Source organism: Ascochyta rabiei, chromosome 16 (assembly GCF_004011695.2).
Source record: "Ascochyta rabiei chromosome 16, complete sequence".
Lineage (NCBI taxonomy): Eukaryota > Fungi > Ascomycota > Dothideomycetes > Pleosporales > Didymellaceae > Ascochyta > Ascochyta rabiei.
The window spans coordinates 288,253-312,630 of NC_082420.1; the positions used below are offsets into that span (position 1 = coordinate 288,253).

Sequence of the window (24,378 nt, forward strand, 5' to 3'; positions counted from 1 at the left end):
GTGTTACATTCCTACGCACACAAGCCGAATCTAAATAAGAACCAAAAGAAATGGTAATGCTTGCTCCTATTGACACAGCCAGCTCTCTCCAACCTTTTCTCTCTCTCTCTCTCTCTCTCTCTCTCTCTCTCTCTCTCTCTCTCTCTCTTTCTCTCTCTCAGTCGCTCTCAGTCTCTCTCCCGCTCCCTCTCCCGTCTTGCTACTTTACACATGCGCGTGAATCAACCAATGACAACCTTGCCCTCCTCAGGGAAGTCGTATGCGGGCACCTCGAGGTTGAGGGGCGCGGGTCCCTTTCTTATGCGGCCAGAGATGTCGTAGTGGGATCCGTGGCAGGGGCAGAACCAGCCGCCGAAGTCGCCGGCCTCGCCGATGGGCACACAACCAAGATGGGTGCAAACGCCTGTGTCTGTTAGCTTCCTTCCGTGCGTGCTGGGTGCGTGTGCGTAGCCGTACCCAACATGATCAGCCACTCGGGCTTCTGGACGCGGTCGCCGTCAGACTGGGGGTCACGCAGAGACTCCCACTTGGTGTCCTCGGCCTCCTTGATTTCGCTCTCGGTGCGGTGGCGGATGAAGACGGGCTTGCCTCGCCACTTGATAATGACCTGTGCTGTCTTTAGCGGCCGCCCAATTCATCCTCAGCGTAGCGGGGGACGCACATTCTTGCCCTCGGGGATGGCAGCGAGGTCGATCTCGACCTTGGCCTGCGCCAAAACGTCGGCGGAGGCGGACATGTTGACGAGGAAGTCTGTCGCGCAATGCGTTAGCCGGCGTGCTCTCCATCGAAGGGCAGCTCCCCATCATCCGCAAAACAGCCAATGGCTCGCCCACAGCCTCCCATGCACCGCGGGCCGTGCGTCCGCCGCTTTCCCGAGCTCTGCGGTGCTGTTCGCGGGCGCTGCAAGGTGGGTGGTCTTACCCTGGACGGTCGCCTTCGCGCCAAGAGCGGACAGGGCGCCCATTGTGCCGACCATGAAGTACTGGAAGACCTTGGTGCTCTGCTCGCCGTTCTTGTTCCGGTAGGCGGCAAACGAGGGGATCTTGGTGCTGTCGGCGCTGCCCTTGAAGGGGCTGTCGAACGACGACGCCGACGCGTTACGGGTCTGCATGGCGGTGCAGCCCGCCCGGGCGACGGGCATCTGGTGGGCTGTCCATGATCGTGCGACGGCACGGGCGCTGTTGGCGAGGGCGGGCATCGTGGACGGGAGGTGCGGGTTTGGGTGATGGAAGATGTCGTCGAGCGAAGAATTGGCAGGGACGGCAGACGACAAGAGCTGCAGTAATCATCCGATTTGCCGCGCCGTGATTGGCAGCTGCCCGCCTCGCCGCTTTCCGGAACATCCCCCTCGACCTTGGTCACAGGAGACACCGCCAACATGGTAACATGGTTCGTCATGGCAGCCTCGAGCTGCTTTTTCGCTAGGTATGCTTTCTCTCGGAGAGCAGGGGAAAATAAATAAAAATCAACCTCCCATGCGAACCCTCTTGGCGTCGTTGACAAGTCTTCTGCACAGGAACGTATATTTCCAGAGGATGACAACGCTGCGGAGGACTGCAAGAAACCTACATGGCGTCAGCTGCTGCTGAAATCTGGTACACGTAAAGGCCAGGGCCGTTGTGTCTGGCTCTCTCTGCACCTTCACTTTCACTTTCACTTTCACTTTCACTACCATGCTGCATGGCCATCGTGTTGCTCTCCAGCCCGAGTTCCCCGGTCTCGACGACGACTACATAGCAGCAGTTTTCCGTCGCCATCAAAGTCACCAAAACATCATCATGTCGTCTCTGCGTGACACAAGCATCCAACTTGACTCGGAGCCAGCTGGTGCAAGCAAAGCCAAAAGAATGGCTGCAGACTCGCCGCCTCCAGCCAAGAAATTCAAGGCCACCACCGAACACAGCTCCCAGCACCTGGACTACACGCACGTCCCTGCTGGCAAGTTGGAAGTGTCAGACACGGCCAAGAACAGTCCAGGTGCACATCAACAGCCACTACAACTCTCCTACCATACCGGCGACCTGTTCGCAGATGCCCCGAGAGGCTCGGTGCTGGTCCATGCATGCAACACGCAAGGCCACTGGGGCGCTGGCATTGCAAAAGCCTTCAAGAACATCTACCCGCAAGCACATGCTGACCACAACCAATTCTGCACCAAAGGTCACACAAAGGCGCGCCCGGTACCAACAGGAACAGCACAGCTTCTGGCGCCGCGCGATGGAGATGCGCAGCACTGGATTGGCTGCCTCTTCACGAGCGCAAAGTACGGCAAGGGCAAGGACAAGCCGGACGTGATTGTTCGCCACACAATCGAATCTATGCAGATGCTGCTGGAGCTGATCAGCCAGGTGAAGGATGAGATCACAGAGGTGCGCATTTGCAAGATCAACAGCGGCAAGTTTGGCGTTGCTTGGGAGAGGACGGAGGAAGCCTTGGGGAGCATTGTCTTGAAGTCAGGGTGGCGTGCGAGGATTGAGGTTTGGGAGCCGGCAGAGTGAAGCAGGAAATCCCCGTGTCTTGCTGCTCAAGATTGCGGCAGTGATGATGCGGGAGTCGAGGAGGACTACAAAGAACTGGAAGAGTGCAGCCAGCATGGACAAACGCAAAGTGGGTCCGGTCCCTGTGCTGCTGTCACTTCTGTCGTGTGCCGAATCGTCTCTTTCCTGTCTCACGGTGGGGTGAAGGGTCCAACATGACGGAGCTCAAAGGAAACCAATGCAAGGGCGCCAAAGCCGCATCCACCTGGCACCACGAGCCGCGTCCTCTCTTGTTTCCAGCATGATCCACGTCTTTCTTTGTCGAGGCTGCATCTCTCTGAACACGGAGCACCAATCACGTAGCGATCGAACCGCGCCCCTGCGGCGGTCCAAGTGCGGGAGAGGACCGTTTGGGTAAAACAGCGAGTGCACGGCCGCGTCCACGGGTCGACGCGACTTTGTCAACGGTGGAGACAACACACTTCACCATCACCGCCACGAGCTCCCTCTCTCTTCACCACCCAGTGCCCGCCCTCGACGCATACCGTAGTGGTCTTCGGTCTTCGGTCTTCGGTCTTCGGTCTTCGGTCTTCGGTCTTCGTGCTTCGGTCTTCGCTTCTCCACCTCGCCGGAAACGAGGATGCACACGTTTTCCCGCAAATAGAAACACAACAGCTCACCATGGAGGGACCACTCTCCCCAGGGGCCGTCAACGGCAGCTCACGAGCGCCGAGTCCCACGCCGCCCACGCCGCCCACGCCGCCCACCATCGATCCTCAGATCATCGTCGACTACCTGGAAAAGGTGCTCGGCGTCAATCTGGGCGCTTCAGAGCGAGATCTCTATGCGCCTGGAAGCTTGCTCTCCGACGACAAGCGCACCGACACCCTGCAGAGATGCGCGCAGTTCTCCAAGGAGAACCAGCTGGTGCTCTACATCATCAAGGAGAGAAGCCCAGAGGCTTCCGTTGACGCGTTGGACGAGACGAATGGCGAGTACACGCGAGCGTGGAGCATGCGCTCGAGCTAACGTTCGGGCAGGCGTCTCCCAACACCACACATACACTGTTTCCACCCAACTCACCGCATCTCCTCATTGCGCAGCATTTGTTGTCCTTCAGAAGCGACCGATACCCTTAGATTCCTCGATACCCCTCAGCGACCAAGTTACGATTTCGACTCTTCCCGGCTTCATACTTTCTAATAACAACTCGTCGCAAGATGGCGCCCCCTTCGAGTTCATCCATTCGTTCATTCAATCTGCATTTGAGCCGTACTTTGACAGCTACACAAAGACAAAGAACCAACGCAACCAGAAGGAATTGTACAGCAAGGGCGAGAGCGACTCGAGGACAGGCATCTCGGCGGCGAAGAAGAAGATGGCAGAGCTGGCGTTGGCAATGCAGCACCTGTCCGACAACGCTGACATCCCCGAACTGCTCCTGCCATTGCACCCCCACATCCAGCTGGCTCTGCAAGATGCGGAACGTCAAGGGTTAAAGCCTTCACCGGATCTGATCCCCTCAGCCGTCGTGCAGGACAGCGTCTTTCTCAACCAGCTACAAGGAACCGTCAACGGGTGGATCAAGTCGATACAGACCATCACGAAAACGACTCGCGATGTCTCCACCGGAACAGCTGCCCAGGAGATCAACTTCTGGATCTCGATGGAATCTAGGCTGCACGATATCGAGGCCCAACTGAGTAGTGCTGGTGTCCGGTTGACCCTGGACGTGCTCAAGAATGCGAAGAGATTCCAGGCCACAGTCAGCTTCAGCGCCGACACCGGATTGAAGGAGACCACCGACCTGGTGCAGAAGTACAATTCCCTTATGAAAGAATTTCCACTGGACCAGCTGCACACTTCGACGTCTCTCGTTGCTGTTGAAGATGCCATCAACCAGATCTTCAACCACCTCAACAAGAAGCTGCGTATTTGCCCGTATCCAATTCGCCGAGCCCTGCCTCTTGTGGAAGCCATCTCCGCTGACCTTGATGTCGAGTTGCACAAGAAGCTGTCCGGACGTACCTTGATGCACATGGACTACCCCGAGTTTCAAGCAATCATGGACGTCGCAGAAAAGATCTGGCGTACATGGGAAGACGATGTCAAAGAGTTCACCAACGTTGCTCGCGAAGTAACGAGGCGGAGGAATGAGAAGTTCATCCCCATCAAGATCAACCCGCGCCATCGAGAGACTGAGGAGCGCATTCGCTACGTCACCACTTTCAGGAAGAATCATGAGCAGCTGCAGCGCACAATTGTCAACGTTCTCGGCACGCAGTCCAAGCTGGCTGATGGTTCGCAGACCAAGGAAGTGATTATCGAGGAGATTGGCGACGTTGACGCCGTGAAGGAGGTCAAAGAAGCCTACGACGTCCTGAAAGACGTGGATGTTTTGGATGTGTCGCCAGAGGGCACGCGCTTGTTTGAGCAGGCTGAGCAGAAGTACAACGAACGTACCTCGCGTGTCGAGAACTCCATCATTGCTAGACTGCGCGACCGTCTGGGAACCGCCAAAACTGCCAGCGAGATGTTCCGAGTCTTCTCCAAGTTTAATCCCCTCTTCGTGCGACCTAAGATTCGAGGAGCTATCTCGGAGTACCAGACGCAACTCATCGAAAGCGTCAAGCAGGACATTCAAGCACTTCATGAGCGTTTCAAGCGCCAGTACGCGAATTCCGAAGCACACGCAATGGCACAACTCCGCGACTTCCCTCCGGTTTCCGGAGCCGTTATCTGGGCTCGACAAATCGAAATTCAGCTCGAAAAGTACATGGGCAAGGTCGAGGACATTCTAGGAAAAGACTGGGTTCTCCACGCCGAAGGACAGAAGCTTCAAGCGGAGAGCAACATGTTCAAGAAGAAGCTAGACACACGCCCCATCTTCGAGAGTTGGCTGCAAGCAGTCGCGCGCAACAAGCTTTCGATCTCTGGACGTTTGTTTCTTGTCAGCAGGAACCGCGCTGCAGGCAATATCCTGGAGCTGAACGTGAACTTTGATGGCCAGGTCATTGCTCTGTTCAAGGAAGTGCGTAATCTGGCGTGGCGTGGCCACCAAATCCCGCACGGCATCAACAACATCTCGAAAGAAGCCAAGCGAGTCTATCCCTACGCTGTTAGTCTGATGGAGAGTGTCAGAACCTATACTCAGACTGTTCGCTCGATATCTGAACTGAGTGGAGTTGCTCTTCTGCTCAACAACTATGCCAACGACGTTCAAATTCTCGTCGGAAAGGGCGTGCCTCTCAAGTGGGAGTCCTTCGTCCATGCATACGACTTGCATGTTCGTCAATCCGGGTTCCCTGCTGGAGCTGGAAGTGTCCGGAGCGAGAGCAAGCACGTTCAGTTCGTCCGTGACTTCCAGGCTGCAACATCTCTGCTTCAAACCAAGGTTGCAACTCTTGTAGGCATCAACGCTGTTGTTGACAAAGCGTTGAAGGAGCTAGAGGTATGCCCATACAACAAGGAGGCTTTCCAACAGAACTTGGAAATCATTCAGAAGTCCGTTGATCAGCTCAATCTCGAGAACTACGCCAACCTCGCCACTTGGGTGTCAGACATGAATGTTCGTATTGAATCCATCCTTCTTGTACGCCTCAACCGCGCCATGTCGCACTGGATCGAGGTCTTCAACAACGATGGCGAAGACGATATCGACCGTCGGCCTACAAGCGAACCCGCAGGCGGGGATGCAAACGAAGTCAAACCTTCATTATCTCGACTAACCCTTGAGATCACCATGCGAAATCAGGTTATCTACCTGAGTCCTCCAGTAGAATACGCCCGGGCGAGTTGGCTTGAGCAGCTTCAGCAATGGCTCGCCGTCGTATGCACGCTCCAGAAGATCAAAGCTTCGCGATACGAGATCCGATTGGAGTCAACAAAGGATGCTGCCAGCAATCAGTTCTCGGAGCTCCCAAGCAAGTGTACTAATTCACTAATTGAAGTGTACGGCGCCGTTGAGGGCAAGTTAGGAGACATCTCTGCGTATGTTGATGAGTGGCTCCAATTCCAGTCTTTGTGGGATCTACAGTCTGATCACGTTTACGACATACTTGGGGAGGATCTTTCACGATGGCTGCAGCTTTTGCAAGAGATCCGTAAGACTCGCTCTACGTTCGACAACTCAGATATTAGCCGTCGTTTCGGCTACGTCACGGTCGACTACGATCAAGTGCAGGTCAAAGTCAACGCCAAATATGACCAGTGGCAACAAGAGATTCTCACGAAGTTTGCCAGCAGGCTCGGCCAGCGTATGAATGAGGTCTACGTTGAGATCTCGAAAGCTCGCAAGGACCTTGAGGTGCAGACCCTTGAAGCATCCTCTACCGCTCAGGCTGTGTCGTTCATCACAACTGTTCAGCAATGCAAGCGTCAGGTAATGGAGTGGGAACCAGAGATCTCAACCTTTCGTCAGGGGCAAGCCACTCTAAACCGACAGCGCTACCAGTTCCCACAGAATTGGCTGCCAATGGAGCAGATTGACCACGAATGGCAGACGCTGACTGAAGTGTTAAGCCGGAAGACCAAAATTGCCGACGACCAAGCCGATGCGCTTCGAGCCAAGATTGCCGCCGAAGACAAGATTGTCAACCAGAAAATCTCCGACGTGACTACCGAGTGGGCTGCGGAGAAGCCGGTAGCTGGAGACCTTGCCCCGGAAGAGGCAGCCGCCATCCTCGCTAGATATGACAAGAGAATTGACCAGTTGACAACTGAGTCCAGCAATCTTTCGAAGGCGAAGGACGCTTTGGGACTGCCTCCATCGCCTATCACCATCCTCAATGACCTCTACGACGAAGTGCATGACTTTAAGCAGGTCTGGTCAATTCTTGATTCTGTTTGGAAACGTATCAATGACCTTCGTGAGGAGCTTTGGACCAGCATACAACCTCGTCGACTCAGAAAGATTCTTGAAGACCAGATGCAAGACACAAAGGAAATGCCGGCGAAGCTCCGACAGTACCAAGCTTTTGATCATGTTCAGAATACCTTGAAGCAACTCAGCAAGGACAACGTCATACTCTCAAAGCTACGGTCTGATGCTGTACGCGAACGTCATTGGGTCAAAATTTTCAAGCAACTGAGGCCTCAGAAGAGGTATTCCCCGACTCAAATGACTCTGGGTGACGTATGGGATCTTAAACTGGGCCCTAGCGAGAAAGTCATCGAAGATGTCATCAGTCAAGCCACAGGCGAGATGGCGCTGGAAGAGTTCATCAGACAGGTTCGCGAGACCTGGCAAGATTATACGCTGGAGCTGGTCAACTATCGGAACAAGTGCCGCCTCATCAAGGGCTGGGACGAACTCTTCGCCAAGTGCAGTGAGAACCTCAACTCATTGCAAGCCATGCGACACTCCCCGTACTACAAGGAGTTTGAAGAGGAGGCTTCCGCGTGGGAGGACAGACTTAATCGCGTCCACGTTTTGTTCGATGTCTGGATCGATGTCCAGCGCCAGTGGGTCTACCTGGAAGGAGTCTTCACAGGCAATGCCGACATCAAGAGTCTCTTACCAATGGAGTCCTCACGCTTCCAGAACATCAACACCGAGTTCTTGGCCGTCATGAAGAAGGTCTCCCGTCAACCAAGTGTACTCGAAGTGCTCAACATCTCTGGTGTTCAAAAGTCACTCGAGCGCCTCGCTGATCTCCTCAACAAGATCCAGAAAGCCCTCGGAGAGTACCTCGAGCGTGAACGTGTAGCATTTCCTCGCTTCTACTTCGTCGGTGATGAAGATCTCCTTGAGATCATCGGTAACAGCAACGATGTTCTCCGCATTGCCAAGCATCTCAGGAAGATGTTTGCTGGTATTTCTGGTCTCATCACCGATGAGGATGATGTCATCACAGGGTTCACTTCCAAGGAGGGCGAAGAAGTGAAGCTGCGTAAGAAGATCTCGCTTGTCCAGACACCGAGAATCAACGAATGGCTCGGCGCACTCGAACTGAACATGAAGACCACTCTAGCGGAACTGACATTCGAGGCTTTCGAGGAGTTCGCTCAGCTCATGACCGCTGATACGATGGACCCAGGCGCCTTCAAGGACTACATTGCCAGGTACCCGACTCAAGTTGTCGTACTCGGAACTCAAATCGCCTGGACTCAGACCGTCGAGGCGTCTCTCACCGCAGAAGGCACCACCCTGCCCGACCTTTACGAGAGACAGGTCAAGACGCTCAAGCTGTTGGCCGATGCAGTCCTTGGCGACCTTGAGCCTATCCATCGTAGGAAATGTGAAGACCTCATCACTGAGTTCGTCCACCAACGCGATGTCATTCATAAGTTGCAAAAGGTTGGCGCTCACTCGCCGACCCATCACATGTGGCTCTTGTCGATGCGATACGTATACGAACCTGGCCATGACTTGCTGAAGCGCCTGAGGATCAAGATGGCCAATGCTGTCCTCGACTATGGATTCGAGTACTTGGGTGTAGCCGATCGTCTTGTCAGAACTCCACTTACTGATCGCTGTTTCCTCACACTCACCCAGGCTATGTGTCAGCGGCTTGGTGGCTCGCCATACGGACCTGCCGGCACAGGAAAGACCGAATCAGTCAAAGCGCTCGGCGTGCAGCTTGGCCGCTTCACTCTCGTCTTCTGCTGTGACGACACTTTTGACTTCCAGGCCATGGGTCGCATTTTCCTTGGTATCTGCCAGGTTGGTGCGTGGGGCTGTTTCGATGAGTTCAACCGTCTTGAGGAGCGTATCCTATCGGCTGTCTCACAGCAAATTCAGAACATCCAGCTGGGTCTCAAGAAGGGGGCTGAAGACGAAAAGACTCAAATTGAGCTTATTGGTCGCCAGCTGAAAGTCAACGGCAATACCGGTGTTTTCATTACGATGAACCCTGGCTATGCCGGCCGTTCCAATCTGCCTGACAACCTGAAGAAACTATTCCGAAGCATCGCCATGTCTAAGCCGGACAAAGAACTCATCGCCGAAGTCATGCTTTACTCCCAGGGTTTCTCGCAAGCCCGAGACCTCTCGAAACAGGTTGTTCCCTTCTTCGATAGCTGTGCTTCTAGTCTTTCCAAGCAAGCCCATTACGATTTCGGTCTGCGTGCACTCAAGAGTGTGCTTGTCAGTTCTGGTGGGCTCAAGCGAGCTCGCATCGCCGTTGCAGACACCAAAGAGGCAGATGAAGTTATCATGGAGCCTCAGATTATCGTTCAGAGTCTGCGAGAGACCATTGCTCCCAAGCTCATTCGCTCTGATGTCGACATCATGAGGAGCATTGAAGAAGAGGCATTCCCTGGGGTTCGATACATCCCAGCATCTCTCGACAAGCTGACTGAGGCCATCCGCAAACAAGCAGCTCAGTCAAAACTGGCTGTCAGCGAAGCTTGGATGACCAAGATCCTCCAGCTTTATCAAATCCAGAACTTGCATCACGGTGTTATGATGGTGGGGTCTTCAGGCTCTGGCAAGTCAGCAGCGTGGAAGACGCTTTTAGCTGCAATGCAAGCAGTCGAAGGCGTGGAAGGCGTCTGCCACGTTATCGACCCCAAGGTCATGTCCAAGGAGCAACTCTACGGCACCCTGGATAGCACAACCCGAGAATGGAGCGATGGTCTCTTCACCGGCATTCTTCGCAAGATTGTCGACAACCTACGTGGTGAAGATAGCAAGCGTCATTGGATCGTATTTGACGGCGACGTCGATCCTGAGTGGGTGGAGAACCTGAACTCCGTTCTCGATGACAACAAGCTGCTCACCCTGCCCAACGGTGAGCGCCTCAACCTTCCGTCCAACGTGCGCATCATGTTCGAAGTCGAGACGCTCAAGTACGCCACACTGGCTACAGTGTCTCGTTGCGGCATGGTGTGGTTCAGCGATGATACCGTCAACGTCGACATGATGATCGACAACTACATCGAGAACCTCAAGACTACTGCATTCGAGGATATCGAAGATGAATCTGTTGCACCAGGGCAAATGTCACAGACCACACTTGCCACTCAGGGACTGATCGCAGACTTCCTGAAAATCAAACTTACCCAAGACCGATTCATCGAGAAGGCGCTGAGCATGGCACGAAAATTCAAGCACATAATGGAGTACACCGACATCCGCGCACTCAACACCCTGTTCTCTTTGCTGAACAAGGCATGCCGCAACGTCATTGAGTACAACGTCCAGCACCACGATTTCCCGCTTGAGGACGACAAGATGGAGGCTTATCTTTCCAAGAAGTTGCTTGTCGCTATCGTCTGGGCGCTTGTCGGTGACTGCCCACTGTCAGACCGCAAGCAGTTTGGTGATCTTGTAGCCGGTATGACAGACGTTGAGCTACCACTTCTTAACGAATCCACCTCCCTCATCGACTATGATGCCAAACCCGAGAAGCCAGACTGGGACATGTGGCAGAACCAGGTACCCAATGTCGAAGTCAACACCCACTCCATTGTGCAAACAGACGTTGTCATCCCGACCCTTGACACTGTCCGACACGAAGACGTTCTTTACTCATGGCTTGCTGAACATAAGCCACTGCTGCTTTGCGGACCGCCAGGTTCCGGTAAAACTATGACGCTATTCAGTGCTCTTCGCAAGCTTCCGAATATGCAGGTCGTCGGTCTCAATTTCTCCAGCGCAACGACCCCCGACCTACTGATCAAGACCTTCGAGCAATACTGCGAGTACAAGAAGACTGTAAATGGTGTTCAGCTCACACCAACTCAGATCGGTCGCTGGCTCGTCATCTTTTGCGATGAGATCAACCTGCCTGCACCTGACAAGTATGGTACTCAACGTGCAATATCCTTCTTGCGTCAGCTTGTCGAGCACAATGGCTTCTGGAGGACTTCAGACAAGACTTGGGTCACTCTTGACCGCATCCAGTTCGTCGGTGCTTGTAACCCTCCAACAGATGCTGGTCGTACGCCTATGGGCCTACGTTTCCTACGCCACGCCCCGCTTGTTATGGTCGATTACCCCGGTGAACAGTCACTGCTTCAAATCTACGGCACGTTCAACAGCGCCGTACTCAAGATTATTCCAACTCTACGCGGTTACTCAGACGCTCTGACTAGGGCCATGGTCCAATTGTATTCCGAATCTCAGAAGAGGTTTACTCCTGACATCCAGCCTCACTATGTTTATTCACCTCGCGAGCTCACACGCTGGGTACGTGGTATCTACGAAGCTCTCCGACCGCTAGAGACACTACCAGTCGAAGGTCTCGTACGAATTTGGGCGCACGAAGCCTTGCGATTGTTTCAAGACCGTCTCATTGCTGAAGATGAGCGAGCGTGGACTGAAGAATGCGTCCACCGCGTTGCATTGGAGCATTTTCCCACCATTGATGAAGACAAGGCTCTCAGTGGCCCTATTCTGTTCTCCAACTGGTTGTCGAAGAATTATGTACCAGTCGAGCGTGAGCACCTTCGAGACTTTGTCAAAGCACGTCTTCGCACGTTCTGTGACGAAGAGGTCGACGTTCCTCTCATTCTATTCAACGACGTCCTGGAACACGTCCTTCGCATCGATCGAGTTTTCCGTCAACCTCAGGGTCATCTCATTCTCATTGGTGTGAGTGGTTCCGGAAAGACTACTCTGTCGCGCTTTGTAGCATGGATGAACGGTCTGAGCGTGTACCAGATCAAGGTTCATGGCAAGTACACAGGCGATGACTTTGACGAGGACCTTCGCAACGTACTCCGTCGCTGTGGTTGCAAGGGCGAGAAGATCTGTTTCATTCTTGACGAAGCCAACGTTCTTGACTCCGGCTTCCTGGAGCGCATGAACACACTGCTCGCCAACGCCGAAGTGCCTGGTCTATTCGAAGGCGACGAGTATGCCACTTTGATGACGTCTATCAAGGAGGGCGCTCAGCGACAGGGCATTATTCTCGACTCCCAGGAAGAGCTCTACAAGTGGTTTACCGAGCAGATTGTCAAGAACCTGCACGTGGTTTTCACAATGAACCCTCCTGAGGAAGGTCTTTCTTCCAAGGCTGCCACCAGTCCCGCACTGTTTAACCGTTGTGTACTCAACTGGTTCGGAGATTGGTCAGATCAGGCTTTGTACCAGGTCAGCTCTGAGTTGACTCAGTCCGTGGATTTGGACCGATCAAACTATGCTGCGCCAGACAGCATTCCAATCGCTTATCGCGGGCTCAAACTTCCACCTTCTCACCGCGAGAGCGTAGTCAACGCTATGGTCGCCGTCCACCACTCTTTGCGAAGTAAAAACAACAAGCTGCAGAAGACGCAGAACCGGAAGATGTATTTGACACCTCGCCACTTCTTGGACTTCGTTGCGCAATACGTCAAGCTCTACAACCAAAAGCGGGAGGATCTTGAGGAGCAGCAACGCCATCTTAACGTCGGTCTAGAGAAATTACGCGAAACGTTCGACAAAGTCAAGGAACTGCGAGTGAGTCTCGCTGAGAAGAAGACACAGCTTGAACAAAAGTCTGCAGAAGCGAACCAGAAGCTGCAGCAAATGGTTGCAGATCAACGGCAGGCCGAAGAGAAGAAGGCTGGCGCTAAGCAATTAGAGGCTCAGCTCCAAAAAGACCGCGAAGAGATCACGAAGCGAAGTGTGGTAGTCAACCAAGACTTGGCTGCTGCTGAACCGGCTGTTATCGAAGCACAAAAGAGTGTTCAGAATATCAAACGACAGCACTTGACTGAAGTTCGATCCATGGGCAATCCGCCAGCTGGTGTTAAGCTGGCCTTGGAGGCTGTATGTACGCTCCTTGGCCATAAACCGGACAGCTGGAAGACCATCCAAGGTATTGTCAGGCGCGATGACTTCATTGCCAGTATCGTTGCCTTCGACAATGAGAGGCAGATGACTGCTCCACTGCGTAGGAAGATGCAAGCAGAGTATCTGTCCAAAGAGGATTTCACTTTTGAAAAGGTGAATCGCGCGTCGAAGGCTTGCGGTCCACTTGTACAGTGGGTCTCAGCACAAGTCACATACTCTGATATTCTCGATCGGGTTGGACCTCTCCGCCAAGAAGTCTTTGACCTCGAGCAGGAGTTAGAGAAGACTGAAGAGGGCGCACGTGAGACTCAGATTTTGATTGCAAAGCTCGATCAGAACATCAAGCGGTACGAAGAGGACTACGCCGTGTTGATCAGCGAGACGTCAGCCATCAAGAACGAGATGTCAACTGTTCAATTCAAGGTCGATCGCAGCGTGCGTCTGCTCGACAGTCTGTCCTCCGAGCGATCGCGATGGGAGGAGAGTAGCAAGTCTTTCGATTCACAGATTGACACCATCGTTGGAGATGTTCTTGTTGCTGCCGCTTTCATTGCCTACGCTGGTTACTATGATCAGCAGTACAGGAAGGCTTTGACTGAAGACTGGTATGATCATCTCAAGAACTCTGGCATCAGCTTCAAGACACCCAACTCATTCACGGAGTACCTCTCGACTGCCGATGATCGACTTACATGGCAGCACAATGGTTTGCCCGTTGACGACCTGTGCACCGAGAATGCCATCATTCTCCAGCGCTTCAACCGCTACCCGCTCATCATCGACCCATCCGGCAGAACAACTGAGTTCTTGCAGAACGAATGCAAGGATCGTCGCCTCACGGTCACGAGCTTCCTGGATGACTCCTTTACAAAGCAGCTTGAGAGTTCTTTGCGTTTTGGCAACCCCATCCTGATCCAGGATGCTGAGCACCTTGACCCGATTCTAAATCACGTTCTCAACAAGGAGTACCAAAGGACCGGCGGCCGTTGCCTCATCCAACTAGGCAAGCAAGAGATTGATTTCTCGTCAACATTCCGTCTCTATCTTTCAACTAGCGACCCCTCTGCCAACTTCGCTCCCGATATCTGCAGTCGCACCACATTCGTCAACTTTACAGTCACGCAGAGCAGTCTGCAGACTCAGACTCTCAACGAAGTTCTCAAGTCTGAGCGGCCTGATGTGGACGAGCGACGTTCCAATCTCATCAAAATGCAGGGTGAGTTTGCTGTTCATCTACGCCGACTTGAAAAGCGTCTTCTTGAAGCCCTCAACGAGTCTCGAGGTAACATTCTTGATGACGACCGTGTCATTGAGACCCTGGAGACTCTCAAAAAAGAAGCAAAGGACATATCAGACAAGGTCTCGGAGACCGCTGGTGTCATGACGGAGGTTGAAACTATCACTAAGGAGTACACTGTCGTTGCCCGTTCGTGTTCGGCTATCTTTGCAGTCTTGGAGCAGCTGCATCACCTTAACCACTTCTACCAGTTTTCTCTCCAATACTTCACTCAGATATTCGAAACAGTGCTCAAGAAAGTCAAGAACGGTTCCACCACGAATCATGCTGCACGCATCGATCAAATTATTACTGAGCTCTTTGTCGATGCCTACCGTCGCACTTCGTTGTCTCTGCTACAGAAAGACCGCGTCACCTTTGCAATGCTCCTCGTACAGGCGGCGCCATACAAGATGGACAAGACCCTCATCGATAAGATTCTCGATGTGGACGTAGAGGCAGTCGATGTTTCCACGCAGCCCGAACGTAAGAAAGAAGCATTGCAACGCGCAACCAGGTTATCCATCTTCAAGAACGAGCTTGAGAAGATCGACGAGAACGTCTGGGATGCCTTCCTGACAGAGGAGCTTGGCGAGCAACACGTGCCGCAGGCTTGGCCAGAAGATCTCAACAAGTTTGACAAGCAATTGCGGGCTCTCATCTTGATCAAGTTGTTCCGCGTCGACCGGTTTGTCCCAGCTGTTGAACGCTTTGTCACCGAGGTATTCGGCAAAGGCATCCTGGATGCCAGTGGTGATCTTGGCGACATCGTCAAGCAAGTCAACGCCACCACCCCTATTGCACTCAGCTCCAGCCCTGGCTTCGATGCCAGTTACAAGGTCGACAACCTCGTCGAACGGGAGCACGTTTCCTGCTCCAACATCGCCATGGGTTCGAATGAAGGTGCTACAACTGCGGACAAAGCCATTGCCAATGCTGCTACCACCGGCAACTGGGTGCTTGTCAAGAACGTCCATCTGGCCCCTCAATGGCTGCAGTCACTTGAGAAGAGACTGGAGGCGCTCAAGCCCAACCCCGACTTCCGCCTCTTCCTGTCGATGGAGTCCAGCCCAAAGATCCCGGTCAACCTGCTTCGAGCTTCTCGTGTCTTGTCGTACGAGCAACCTGCTGGTATCCGCGCCAATATGAAGGACTCACTGTCATCTCTAGCGGAGAAAGCTATCAAACCGCCTGTCGAGAAGGCGCGCATCTATCTCATCTTGTCATTCCTGCATGCCGTGGTTCAAGAGCGTCTCCGATACGCGCCAACCCTTGGATGGAAGGGCTTCTGGGAGTTCAACGATAGTGATGTGAGTGTATCTATCCCGTAACTGCTTGAACAATTGCTGACTTTATGCAGTACGAATGCTGTAGCTTCATTGTCGATACCTGGATCGACACCGTCGCCCAGGGACGTTCCAACATCGCTCCTGCCAAGATACCATGGGAGATGATTACCACTCTCATCATTGAGATGTACGGCGGCAAAATTGACGATGAAGCAGACTGGCGTACCCTGGCTTCTATTGTCCAAGATTGTATGACGCCCGCAGCCTTTGAAGACAACTTCAAGCTGGTTAAGGAGACCGAGCACAGCGTGGGTCTGCAACTACCCAGCACTACTGGTTGGAAAGACTTCATGCAATGGGTCAACGACCTTCCTGAACGTGAGCCGCCTACGTACTTGGGGCTTCCGGCAAACGCAGAGAAGTTGCTGCTAGTGGGACAGGCGAAGGAGATGGTGGAGAACCTCAAGAGGGTCACTGAGATGCTGGATGAAGGAGAGCAGATCATGGCTGAGGCTGAGTCGTAGATGTATCTTTTCAACTTGGACAAGTTACGTAGTTATAGCATGGATGGTCAACGGTGTTTGGAATGCTTCGTGCATTTGCATGATGGTAGGGCTGGGCTTCGATATACCCATATACCCATTTCCTTTGTATACGAGCTCAAATTCGTACATGAATTGCATCTTCTGTAGCATCAAGCTTGAGTTTGCACTTTACACACCTTTGGTGCTCCACGGCTTCCTTAAATTGACAGACTTTACCACCAGCGGCAGGCGAACAGTAACCATTAAATGATGGTGAAACAGTGTGTTATGAAGTAGCACTCAATGCCCTCCGTTTATCGAATTTGATTGATCAGCTCACCAGACGAAGATTCTAGAGCAATGCGATTCAGGGGTCGCAGTGAAGGTAGGCTCCGCAAAGCTCTGCAAACGAAAGCAGTCTATAAAATCACCTCTCACTCAAACCGCCTCTCACTCCATCACTTTCTACTCTCCACCAACATGTCGTCCAAACGCAAGCGCACCTACAACACCGATTCAATCCCCATCAGCTCCTCTTCCTCCAGCAGCCAAGCATCCGAGGACAGCGTGCTGGAGTCGGATGAAGAGAGCCCGTCAAGGAGAAGGGGATGTGCAGCCGCGAACGACATGTCTCAGAGGCAGACGAGGAAGATCAACAGTGGCAGGTTTGGCATGTTTAATAGCCCGACCTTGATGCGTCGCTTACTCGGTTCGTCAAACCTTGAAAAGAAGAGAAGAAGGACAAACAAGTGTAGCAAGTACCGGCGGGGTAGCTCAAGCCAACCCATAGAGCCGGAGTTACTTGTGGCTGACAACGACGAAGACGAAGACGAAGACGAAGATAAAGACAAAGACGAAGACAAAGACGAGCAGAGTCTCTTTGTCCCAGACATAGCTTCACAATCCCAACCCGTCACCATCGACGATGGCAACGAGAGTGACGGAGAGTCACTATACGAGGATCTGACTCCCGAGCGAGCGCGCAAGGTGAAAGAGTACATTCACATCCTCAACACCATCGAGACGGCCGGAATCAGCCTGCAAACCGCTGCGGATGAGCTCAGCACCGCTGTGGCAGAGCACACGACTGTGCCGCAGAAACTCAAAGACATGCATATCACGGTAGATAATAGGGTGGCAGAGATCATGCAGGAGCGAGACGAAGCAATCAGGATCGCGAACGAACGGGCGGAACAGAAGATTCAACGCGTTAGAGAGAGGTTGCCGCGGGAAAGGGGGAGTTATGAAGAAAGAATGAAAGAGTGTGTCGGGCGCAAGAGTACGGCTGAGAAGAGCATTGCCAAGTTGGAGACTGAGGTTTTGAGGGCCAGAGAACAGAAAGATGAGATGGAGCGTCTGGGTGGCTTTGAGCTGTGCAGTGATACCAGGAAGGTGCAGGCGAAGAAGGTAGGAAGGTGAAAGTGAGGGTGGAAACGACTGAAAGTGCATTTTTCAGGGGATACAGGCGGAGTGGCGGTACATCATGTGGCTGATGGACCTTCACCGTGAACAAACTTTAGCGAGCTAGAGTCTTTGGGTATTTAGCTGCAATTTCTCGACTCTTAGCCCAACACCTTACCACTACTGCCTTTCAGATCCAAATAGCATGGCAATGTACGAAAACGACATGCCCAACGCTCTTGACGTGGAATTCGAGCGCCTTTGGCCAAGCCCAATCGCCGTTCGCACAACAGTCGCTCACTCTCCACCGACCAGCATTGCTTCCTCAGACCTAGTCAAAAACACCGACCATGCTCGCCCATCTTATCCAAACGTCCTGACACTCGACGTCGGCGGCCGTAAATTCAAGATCTCCACGGACACGCTCATCGCCGAATCTGGATTATTCCAGCGCCAAATTTCAGACCGCTTCCACTGGCAGCCTGAAACTGATGGGTCCTACTTCCTCGATGCTGACCCGGATCTGTTCGCGCATCTCTTACGCTTCATGCGCCGACCTTCCGTATTTCCCCTCTTTTGGTCCAAAGGCCAAGGATTTGATTACGACCTGTACCAGCGTCTACAAGCAGAAGCAGAATACTTTCAGATGAATACCTTACACGAGTGGATCAAAAAGCAGAGCTACCTTAGCGCAATCTCCATCCATACTTTTGAGCCGCGAACTCGCGAGCTGAAGGATATTCGACAGGAAAAGATTGATGGAAACGCAAGCGAGGACTGGCACTGCGTGCCGAGGACTAGGAAGATATACGTTTGTCCCCGCAAAATTCCTGTGCACTATGGGAATCGGAGCGCTTGTGGGCAGGCGTGTCACAAGTACCAAGGTGATGACGACACCGAATACGACGAAGAGGACTACTTTGAGGTGGTCAGTGTGCAGAAGAGAATCGTGTTCGATGAAGAAGTCTGTCAGATGGCCTGAATGTGGTTGCTTGATCTGGAAGCTAACAGTATGGACCGAGGGGAAACATGTGTCGGGCTTGCTTGCTGGTCCTCAAAACAAGCAGTTGAATCAATGTCACATACCGAATGTCTGTGGATACGACAGGCGTTCCAAGTATGTGTTTCAGGACCCAGGAATTACAGATACTTGAACGTTTCGTGTTCTTCGTAGGAAAGCTAAATAAAAGTCGATCATAGTGGTTCACATTGGTTCGATTGTTCTGCAGGTATCCGTATGTTCATACAGGTGTGCGCAATAAGATGTTTACTGCCCATGCGACTGTTCTACAAACCCACCATTCCCATAACCTTACGAAACTATCATAGATACCTGGTGTCATGACTATCGTTTCATGGCTCAGATAAAATTAGCTCTTCCAGTCTTGCTGCGAACGTTGTATTGGCTATCTTGAAATCAATGAATCTCTGCGATCTCGACGCTAACGTCTAATTGCACGCCGCATTTCCGTTCTCAAGGAAGTATATTTCGCTCCGGTTCCTTTCCAAGTAATACGCACTGTCCAGTCCACGAACAGCATAGTTAATTGCCATGGCTAAATTGTAGATGAATTGTCAGTAGCACTTCCCGGCTTTCAATACAAGACTAGACCTACAGTCCCAGCTCGCATGCGCATTACCCACTCCGATACTCGTTACAGCAGCATATACCACTGGATTTGTCTCGATGTCCAGTTCGGTCGTTGGTCTCCTTCCAAACAATACAGTACTACCGATTTTATCCGGCATGTAGGTGATAAGGCCGGGGCAGTGTATCAACACGTATTGCGCATATTTGGAATCGTTGCCTTCGAAGTTAAATTATGTGCCGTCTGGGTTACCCTGTACAACTAGCTCGGCAATTTTTATTCTTGATGAGCTTTGGTCCTGAGAGAGGTGTGGTTTTGTCAGGTGGTGAGAGGAGGAGATTATAGAGATTATCGTGAAAGCTAATATTTGCGATCATGATGCTGTGATCCAGGCTTGTCGCGAGTAAGCGACGGTAGAGGGCGACCGGTTCTTTTGTATTGCTCCCGTTACCTATGTCCTGGGGAAAATTGAATGTCAAGCCAGTGAGGTACTCATTGTCCCGAGGAAATGTGGGGTTTCTCGTCTGGAGCGTGGCTGTCAGGAACAATGCAGAGTGTGGCGAAGAGACAGATATACTCATGTTATTGTCGAGAGGCTTCTGAATTGCAATGGGTATGTCGCCATGATCATAGTAGGTATTGATGGCGTCTATTGCAGGAGGCACGTATCGGGTGAAAACGCCTGGGATTGGACACGAGCGTGTGGTTTCACACAAGTAACATCGACACACTCGACACAACACCCAGTATTTCCGTCTCACGACGTGACTGAAAAACATTCGCAAATCCTACGGGAAAGGGAGATCGACCTAAACATTAGAGTCAGCGTGACAAGCGCTACGGCAAGGGCCAAGATTGTGGATTTGCTTACAAAATCGATCAAATCAGTATCAATGATCAATCGTTTGGGACCGTGACAATTGTCACTGTAGCCTATTGGTGTTACGGTGTTACTGTGGTACATGCCACAAGCCAGACAAGGTATCGTGAGAACATAGCGGACCGTGTAGGTAGCGTCTCTCGGCACCATCGTCTGGACCTTAGTTTCACTTATAGGCAGGTATATCTTTGAAATAGCTGTAGTGTATAGGCTCAGCAGGAATTACATTCACGCCTTGCACATGACGGCAGCCTGCCACGACGCACCACTGCGAAATTCGTGTGTTAGCCGCAGATTCATCCGCGAAGCTATCGTGCGGCGCAGGAAGAATCTAGGAATAGATATTTTACCATGACTTTATTTCGTCGAGATGTCCAAATGCGTCTCTTGCAAAACGGATCTCAAGCTATGAAATGTGCTTTAAATAAGGGTGACACAGGGTTTGCGAATTGTAGATGACGTCACAGTCGCCGGTTGAAGCTCTGCTGCTGCCTACGGTTGTGTACAGCAACAGCGCAACGTCTCCTCCAAACAACGTACCCGCATAATACATAGGTTACTAATGTTCTTCATGAGCGTTCCTATTGATACAAACAGCGTGCAACAATTGGTCCCATCCTCGGCTTGGACTTCACCGATCCAAACTTGCAATGACCGCGATTTCGAACAAGATCAACTGTTCTAGATTCTATTTTGAATGGAAGGGCCACCAGATACAGGATATTGCCACGTTTCATGCCATTGCCGCAGAACGGAGACCAAACAAGCCTATTGTATACCTGGCGGGCGACTCCTCGCTGGACAACAAATACTGGGTTCACTCTAATAGGGAACTGCAAGTCCAAGTTCCCGAAATATACGAGCATACGCTGGACAGACCCACACCCAAGCCTGATGTCGCATTCTGGATAAACCACTTCTTAGGCGATAGCGCAACGTGCATCAACACCGCCGTGGAAGAGTCCATGCTTCGCGAACGAGACCAAGAGCTGCTCTCGCACGACGTGTTTATTCGTGACAACATTCGACCTGAAGATGTCGTCATTGTCAGCGTGGGTGCCAATGACATTGCGCTCAAGCCGCTTCCCTGCACGATCCGGCACATGCTCCAGCTGGCCTGGGCGACTCCTCGGTCTTCACTCGACAATGGAACCGCCTCGTCGCTTGAGTATTTCAGGGAAATGTTTGGCCCGAGAATTCAAGACTACGTCGAGCGCTTGACTGCCAAAGCGAGGCCACGAGCCGTCATCATCTGCATGATCTACTTCCCGCTTGAATGGGGACTTGGTCAGCAGAGCTGGGCTGATACTCAGCTCAAGGCTTTGGGCTACAACACGTGGCCTGGACAGCTACAGACAGCCATTAGCACGTTGTATAGGATGGCGACGCAGAACATTACAGTCAGGGGCACTGAAGTCGTGCCTTGTGCTCTACACGAAGTACTAGACGGGAAAGTTGCAAGCGACTACACTGCTAGGGTTGAACCGAATGAAGAGGGTGGCAAGAAGATGGCAAGAAGGTTTGCTGAACTTTTGAATGGTATACTCTCTACTGGATGACCATGAACGGATAGACAACAAAGACAAGGCATATGCTGGGAGTGACTACCATATATTTTGCGCTTCCTCGCTACTCTCTAGGTCCATGGATGACAGTTTTCAGCCCAGAGACTTGGTCACTTCCCTCTTCTCGGTCAAATCATGTGGTCTCGGTTCGCTATTTTGGATCATGGCGCTGTACAGATCCTCATACTTCATTCTCCATTCCATTGTTTCTTTGTGTGATGTGCGGAGGTCGTTGTCACGCGCCTCGGACTTCTCTTTCCAGATTCGTGCCTCTGTCCGCGCTTGTCGCAACTGCCATTCCGTAGATTCGAGTTTTGATTCTTTTCTGCTGTTTGTAAAGCAAGCCATGGTAGGATTTCTCCGAAGTGGGATGTCCTCTACCATTGTCGCGGGTTTAGCGAAGCTTTAGGCAAATATTAGGCGATTCTTACCTTTAGTAATGGAACGAGGCCCGGTGAACGCTGGTACGAGAGAAACTGGCCTTCTGGGGTTCTTCGAAGCTGGATCGTTATCTGCCTCGGAGAGCTTGATGCCGAACCGGTTCAGACGCCGCTCAAAGTCATGCTGAATTGCAGACCAATCCGCGGTTGAGTCATTGTGATGCTGAAAGGGTTGCAAATCCGGCTGAGCCTGTGCTGAGGATGAGGTAAAATTTACCAAACGATCCGTCGGCGTTGTTGAGTTAATCATAGCTCCGGGCGGTTGGGGTTGCGGATTTGAGGTGTCATCGGCTCCCATGATAGAGACGTCGTGCAAGCTTGAGTATTTCCGGAAGTGGAGTTGGCGAAGGTCAGGCGCGGCGCCCTGCTTGCTGTACCGTAGCAGGAGCCAAAGAAGCTCGAGTGAAGCTGCCGCACGAACACCGCCATTCCAAGCAACGACCAGTGACTGCGCTAGGCAACCATTCGCACGTGTTAGTTGCAGGTCCTTTCACAAGATTATCGAGCCTACGATTAGAATTTGCTTTGCATTTCATGGTGAAGTCCACACTAAAAAAGAAGCAAGGACAGCATTTCGACCCTTGTGAATACGAAAATAGAAACTGGAATTGGGGGCTCTTTCAACAGACGCATCCGGGAGCCGTGTTTGTTCGATCAAAAGTGCCCCCTGTTGTCTGCTGCAGGTTAGAACAATGGAGCTCCCAAGATCATCAGGAAAGCGACGCTTGAGGTTCTTTTTCCATTTCAACTTGAATTATATCTTCTCTTGTTTGATCGATATTGCACACGAAGATACATGAATTACCAACCCCCACTGATAGAGAACATTTACGATAAACTCACACTTCGCTGTGGTCTAATAACCTAACCATCGTCCGAGAATTTTCTTGCGACTCCCATTGCCCAGTCTACGAGGTCAGTCACTGTACCAGCATTGCTTTGAGCCTTTTCCCCATACATTCACTTGGACTGTGTAGGACCAGATATGGACGAGTCAACCTCTGACATAACGGCCCTGGCGAATTACCCGATAGCGATTTACTTTATTTCTCTCTTTTTTTCTCGGCTCTTCAGTTACCAACTATTAAAGAGGTCGCGAAAACGCTTTGAACATGGTGCCAAACGAAACATTCTCCGTGACATTGAGAACTGTCTTCGACTTACCCCAACACATATGCAGCAGCATCTTATTGGGATTGAAAGTAGTTCGGCAAAACCGAAAAATAGTACAGCACAAGCGCTGTTAGCCAAATGGAGCAAGAAACACTGTCTCCCTGCTTTCCACTTAGGGATGGAACTGCTCGGTAAACAGGCCAACCTTCTGTAACTGCAGAACAGATCGTTGTCAATTGAGCACGAGCGAGCCTGCAAAGCCAAACACCCCTAGAGCAACTAGAGTCAGTTCATTTATCCAATCAGCAGGATCTAAGTACGTCTGACGTAATCATGATCTGCTCTGAGCCTCTTGCTGCGTTGGGCACGGAGACCAACGAAGAATCGATAGGCAAGTCTGAGAGGGGAGTATACTACCACCATCATGAGCATGTTGTGCGCTTTGGTAAGGTAAGGAAAAGCATTGAGTGGAATCTAAGCTGGACTCTCCTTAGTGAATGTACATCCATCTTTGTCGACATATGTATGTGATATCTTGAGTTGACTTCTGATTTTAGCGTAATTTTCATCATACGAGCTCAGTGCCGACCATCCCAGAGTGTCAAAGTGCAATCCAGCAAAGTGTACGGAAGGTCACGTAAGATTTCGTATCGCGTACGCTCAAGGAAGATGTTGGTAAAGGCAAATGAAACGTAGGGTACTTGGTGTCTACATCGAGCGGTCTAGTTGCTTCTATGTGATTGACGCCTGATTCTGCTGTGTGACAGTCCGCACCGTTGTGCTTCATCGTAGTTCACCAGGGCGTTGCAGTGCCTGATTTTCTCCATTTTTCTACAATGGTATTCGACATTCACCCACAATGTTGACCTCTTTCCAGGGCGACTTGTTTCTGAGTGACCAGACCAAAAGTGAGTATGAGGAGGTGGCCATGGACAAAGGAACTGATAAGACAAGCCTTGAAATCTTAGCGCCTGCTGTGCCTGCCGTTCCTTGCGCAATCAAGCAAGCGCCATTCGCCATCACGTCACCCATCAAGACTTTCGTTCGCGTGCACAGCCTTGCAACGCACGCGATCTCGGTCGTGTCACTGCCACCTTCCTCTCT

General features: G+C 51.9%; 7 protein-coding genes across 7 annotated transcripts, besides 7 other annotated features; 5 read left to right on the plus strand and 2 right to left on the minus strand.

The window, feature by feature from the left end:
• The first annotated feature begins 97 nt into the window (after positions 1 to 97).
• Positions 98 to 159: a tandem repeat.
• Positions 160 to 162: 3 nt separating this feature from the next.
• Positions 163 to 194: a tandem repeat.
• A 27-nt stretch (positions 195 to 221) lies between these two features.
• Positions 222 to 1,198, minus strand: EKO05_0008998 (Quinol--cytochrome-c reductase; the record flags this gene model as incomplete). The annotated part of the gene is made up of 4 exons (XM_038942019.1): positions 222 to 403; positions 457 to 607; positions 662 to 750; positions 922 to 1,198. 4 exons carry the CDS (start codon positions 1,196 to 1,198, stop codon positions 222 to 224), a joined length of 699 nt encoding a protein of 232 aa, XP_038795613.1.
• Positions 1,199 to 1,640: 442 nt separating this feature from the next.
• Positions 1,641 to 1,670: a tandem repeat.
• Positions 1,671 to 1,673: 3 nt separating this feature from the next.
• On the plus strand, positions 1,674 to 2,498 carry EKO05_0008999 (ADP-ribose 1''-phosphate phosphatase; the record flags this gene model as incomplete). The annotated part of the gene is made up of 1 exon (XM_038946678.1): positions 1,674 to 2,498. One exon carries the CDS (start codon positions 1,674 to 1,676, stop codon positions 2,496 to 2,498), a length of 825 nt encoding a protein of 274 aa, XP_038795614.1.
• A 530-nt stretch (positions 2,499 to 3,028) lies between these two features.
• Positions 3,029 to 3,092: a tandem repeat.
• Positions 3,093 to 3,158: 66 nt separating this feature from the next.
• On the plus strand, positions 3,159 to 16,286 carry EKO05_0009000 (dynein heavy chain; the record flags this gene model as incomplete). Its single annotated transcript, XM_059637442.1, has 3 exons — positions 3,159 to 3,484; positions 3,636 to 15,783; positions 15,834 to 16,286. 3 exons carry the CDS (start codon positions 3,159 to 3,161, stop codon positions 16,284 to 16,286), a joined length of 12,927 nt encoding a protein of 4,308 aa, XP_059493425.1.
• Positions 3,715 to 3,743: a tandem repeat.
• Positions 11,255 to 11,377: a mobile genetic element.
• A 480-nt stretch (positions 16,287 to 16,766) lies between the features above and the next one.
• EKO05_0009001 (uncharacterized protein) lies at positions 16,767 to 17,705 on the plus strand (the record flags this gene model as incomplete). Its single annotated transcript, XM_038941949.2, has 1 exon — positions 16,767 to 17,705. The coding sequence occupies one exon, from the start codon at positions 16,767 to 16,769 to the stop codon at positions 17,703 to 17,705; it is 939 nt and encodes a 312-aa protein (XP_038795616.2).
• Positions 17,103 to 17,155: a tandem repeat.
• A 187-nt stretch (positions 17,706 to 17,892) lies between the features above and the next one.
• Positions 17,893 to 18,669, plus strand: EKO05_0009002 (uncharacterized protein; the record flags this gene model as incomplete). Its single annotated transcript, XM_059637443.1, has 1 exon — positions 17,893 to 18,669. One exon carries the CDS (start codon positions 17,893 to 17,895, stop codon positions 18,667 to 18,669), a length of 777 nt encoding a protein of 258 aa, XP_059493426.1.
• Positions 18,670 to 19,524: 855 nt separating this feature from the next.
• On the minus strand, positions 19,525 to 20,055 carry EKO05_0009003 (uncharacterized protein; the record flags this gene model as incomplete). The annotated part of the gene is made up of 1 exon (XM_059637444.1): positions 19,525 to 20,055. One exon carries the CDS (start codon positions 20,053 to 20,055, stop codon positions 19,525 to 19,527), a length of 531 nt encoding a protein of 176 aa, XP_059493427.1.
• A 751-nt stretch (positions 20,056 to 20,806) lies between these two features.
• Positions 20,807 to 21,715, plus strand: EKO05_0009004 (uncharacterized protein; the record flags this gene model as incomplete). Its single annotated transcript, XM_038946679.1, has 1 exon — positions 20,807 to 21,715. One exon carries the CDS (start codon positions 20,807 to 20,809, stop codon positions 21,713 to 21,715), a length of 909 nt encoding a protein of 302 aa, XP_038795617.1.
• Positions 21,716 to 24,378: the final 2,663 nt, after the last annotated feature.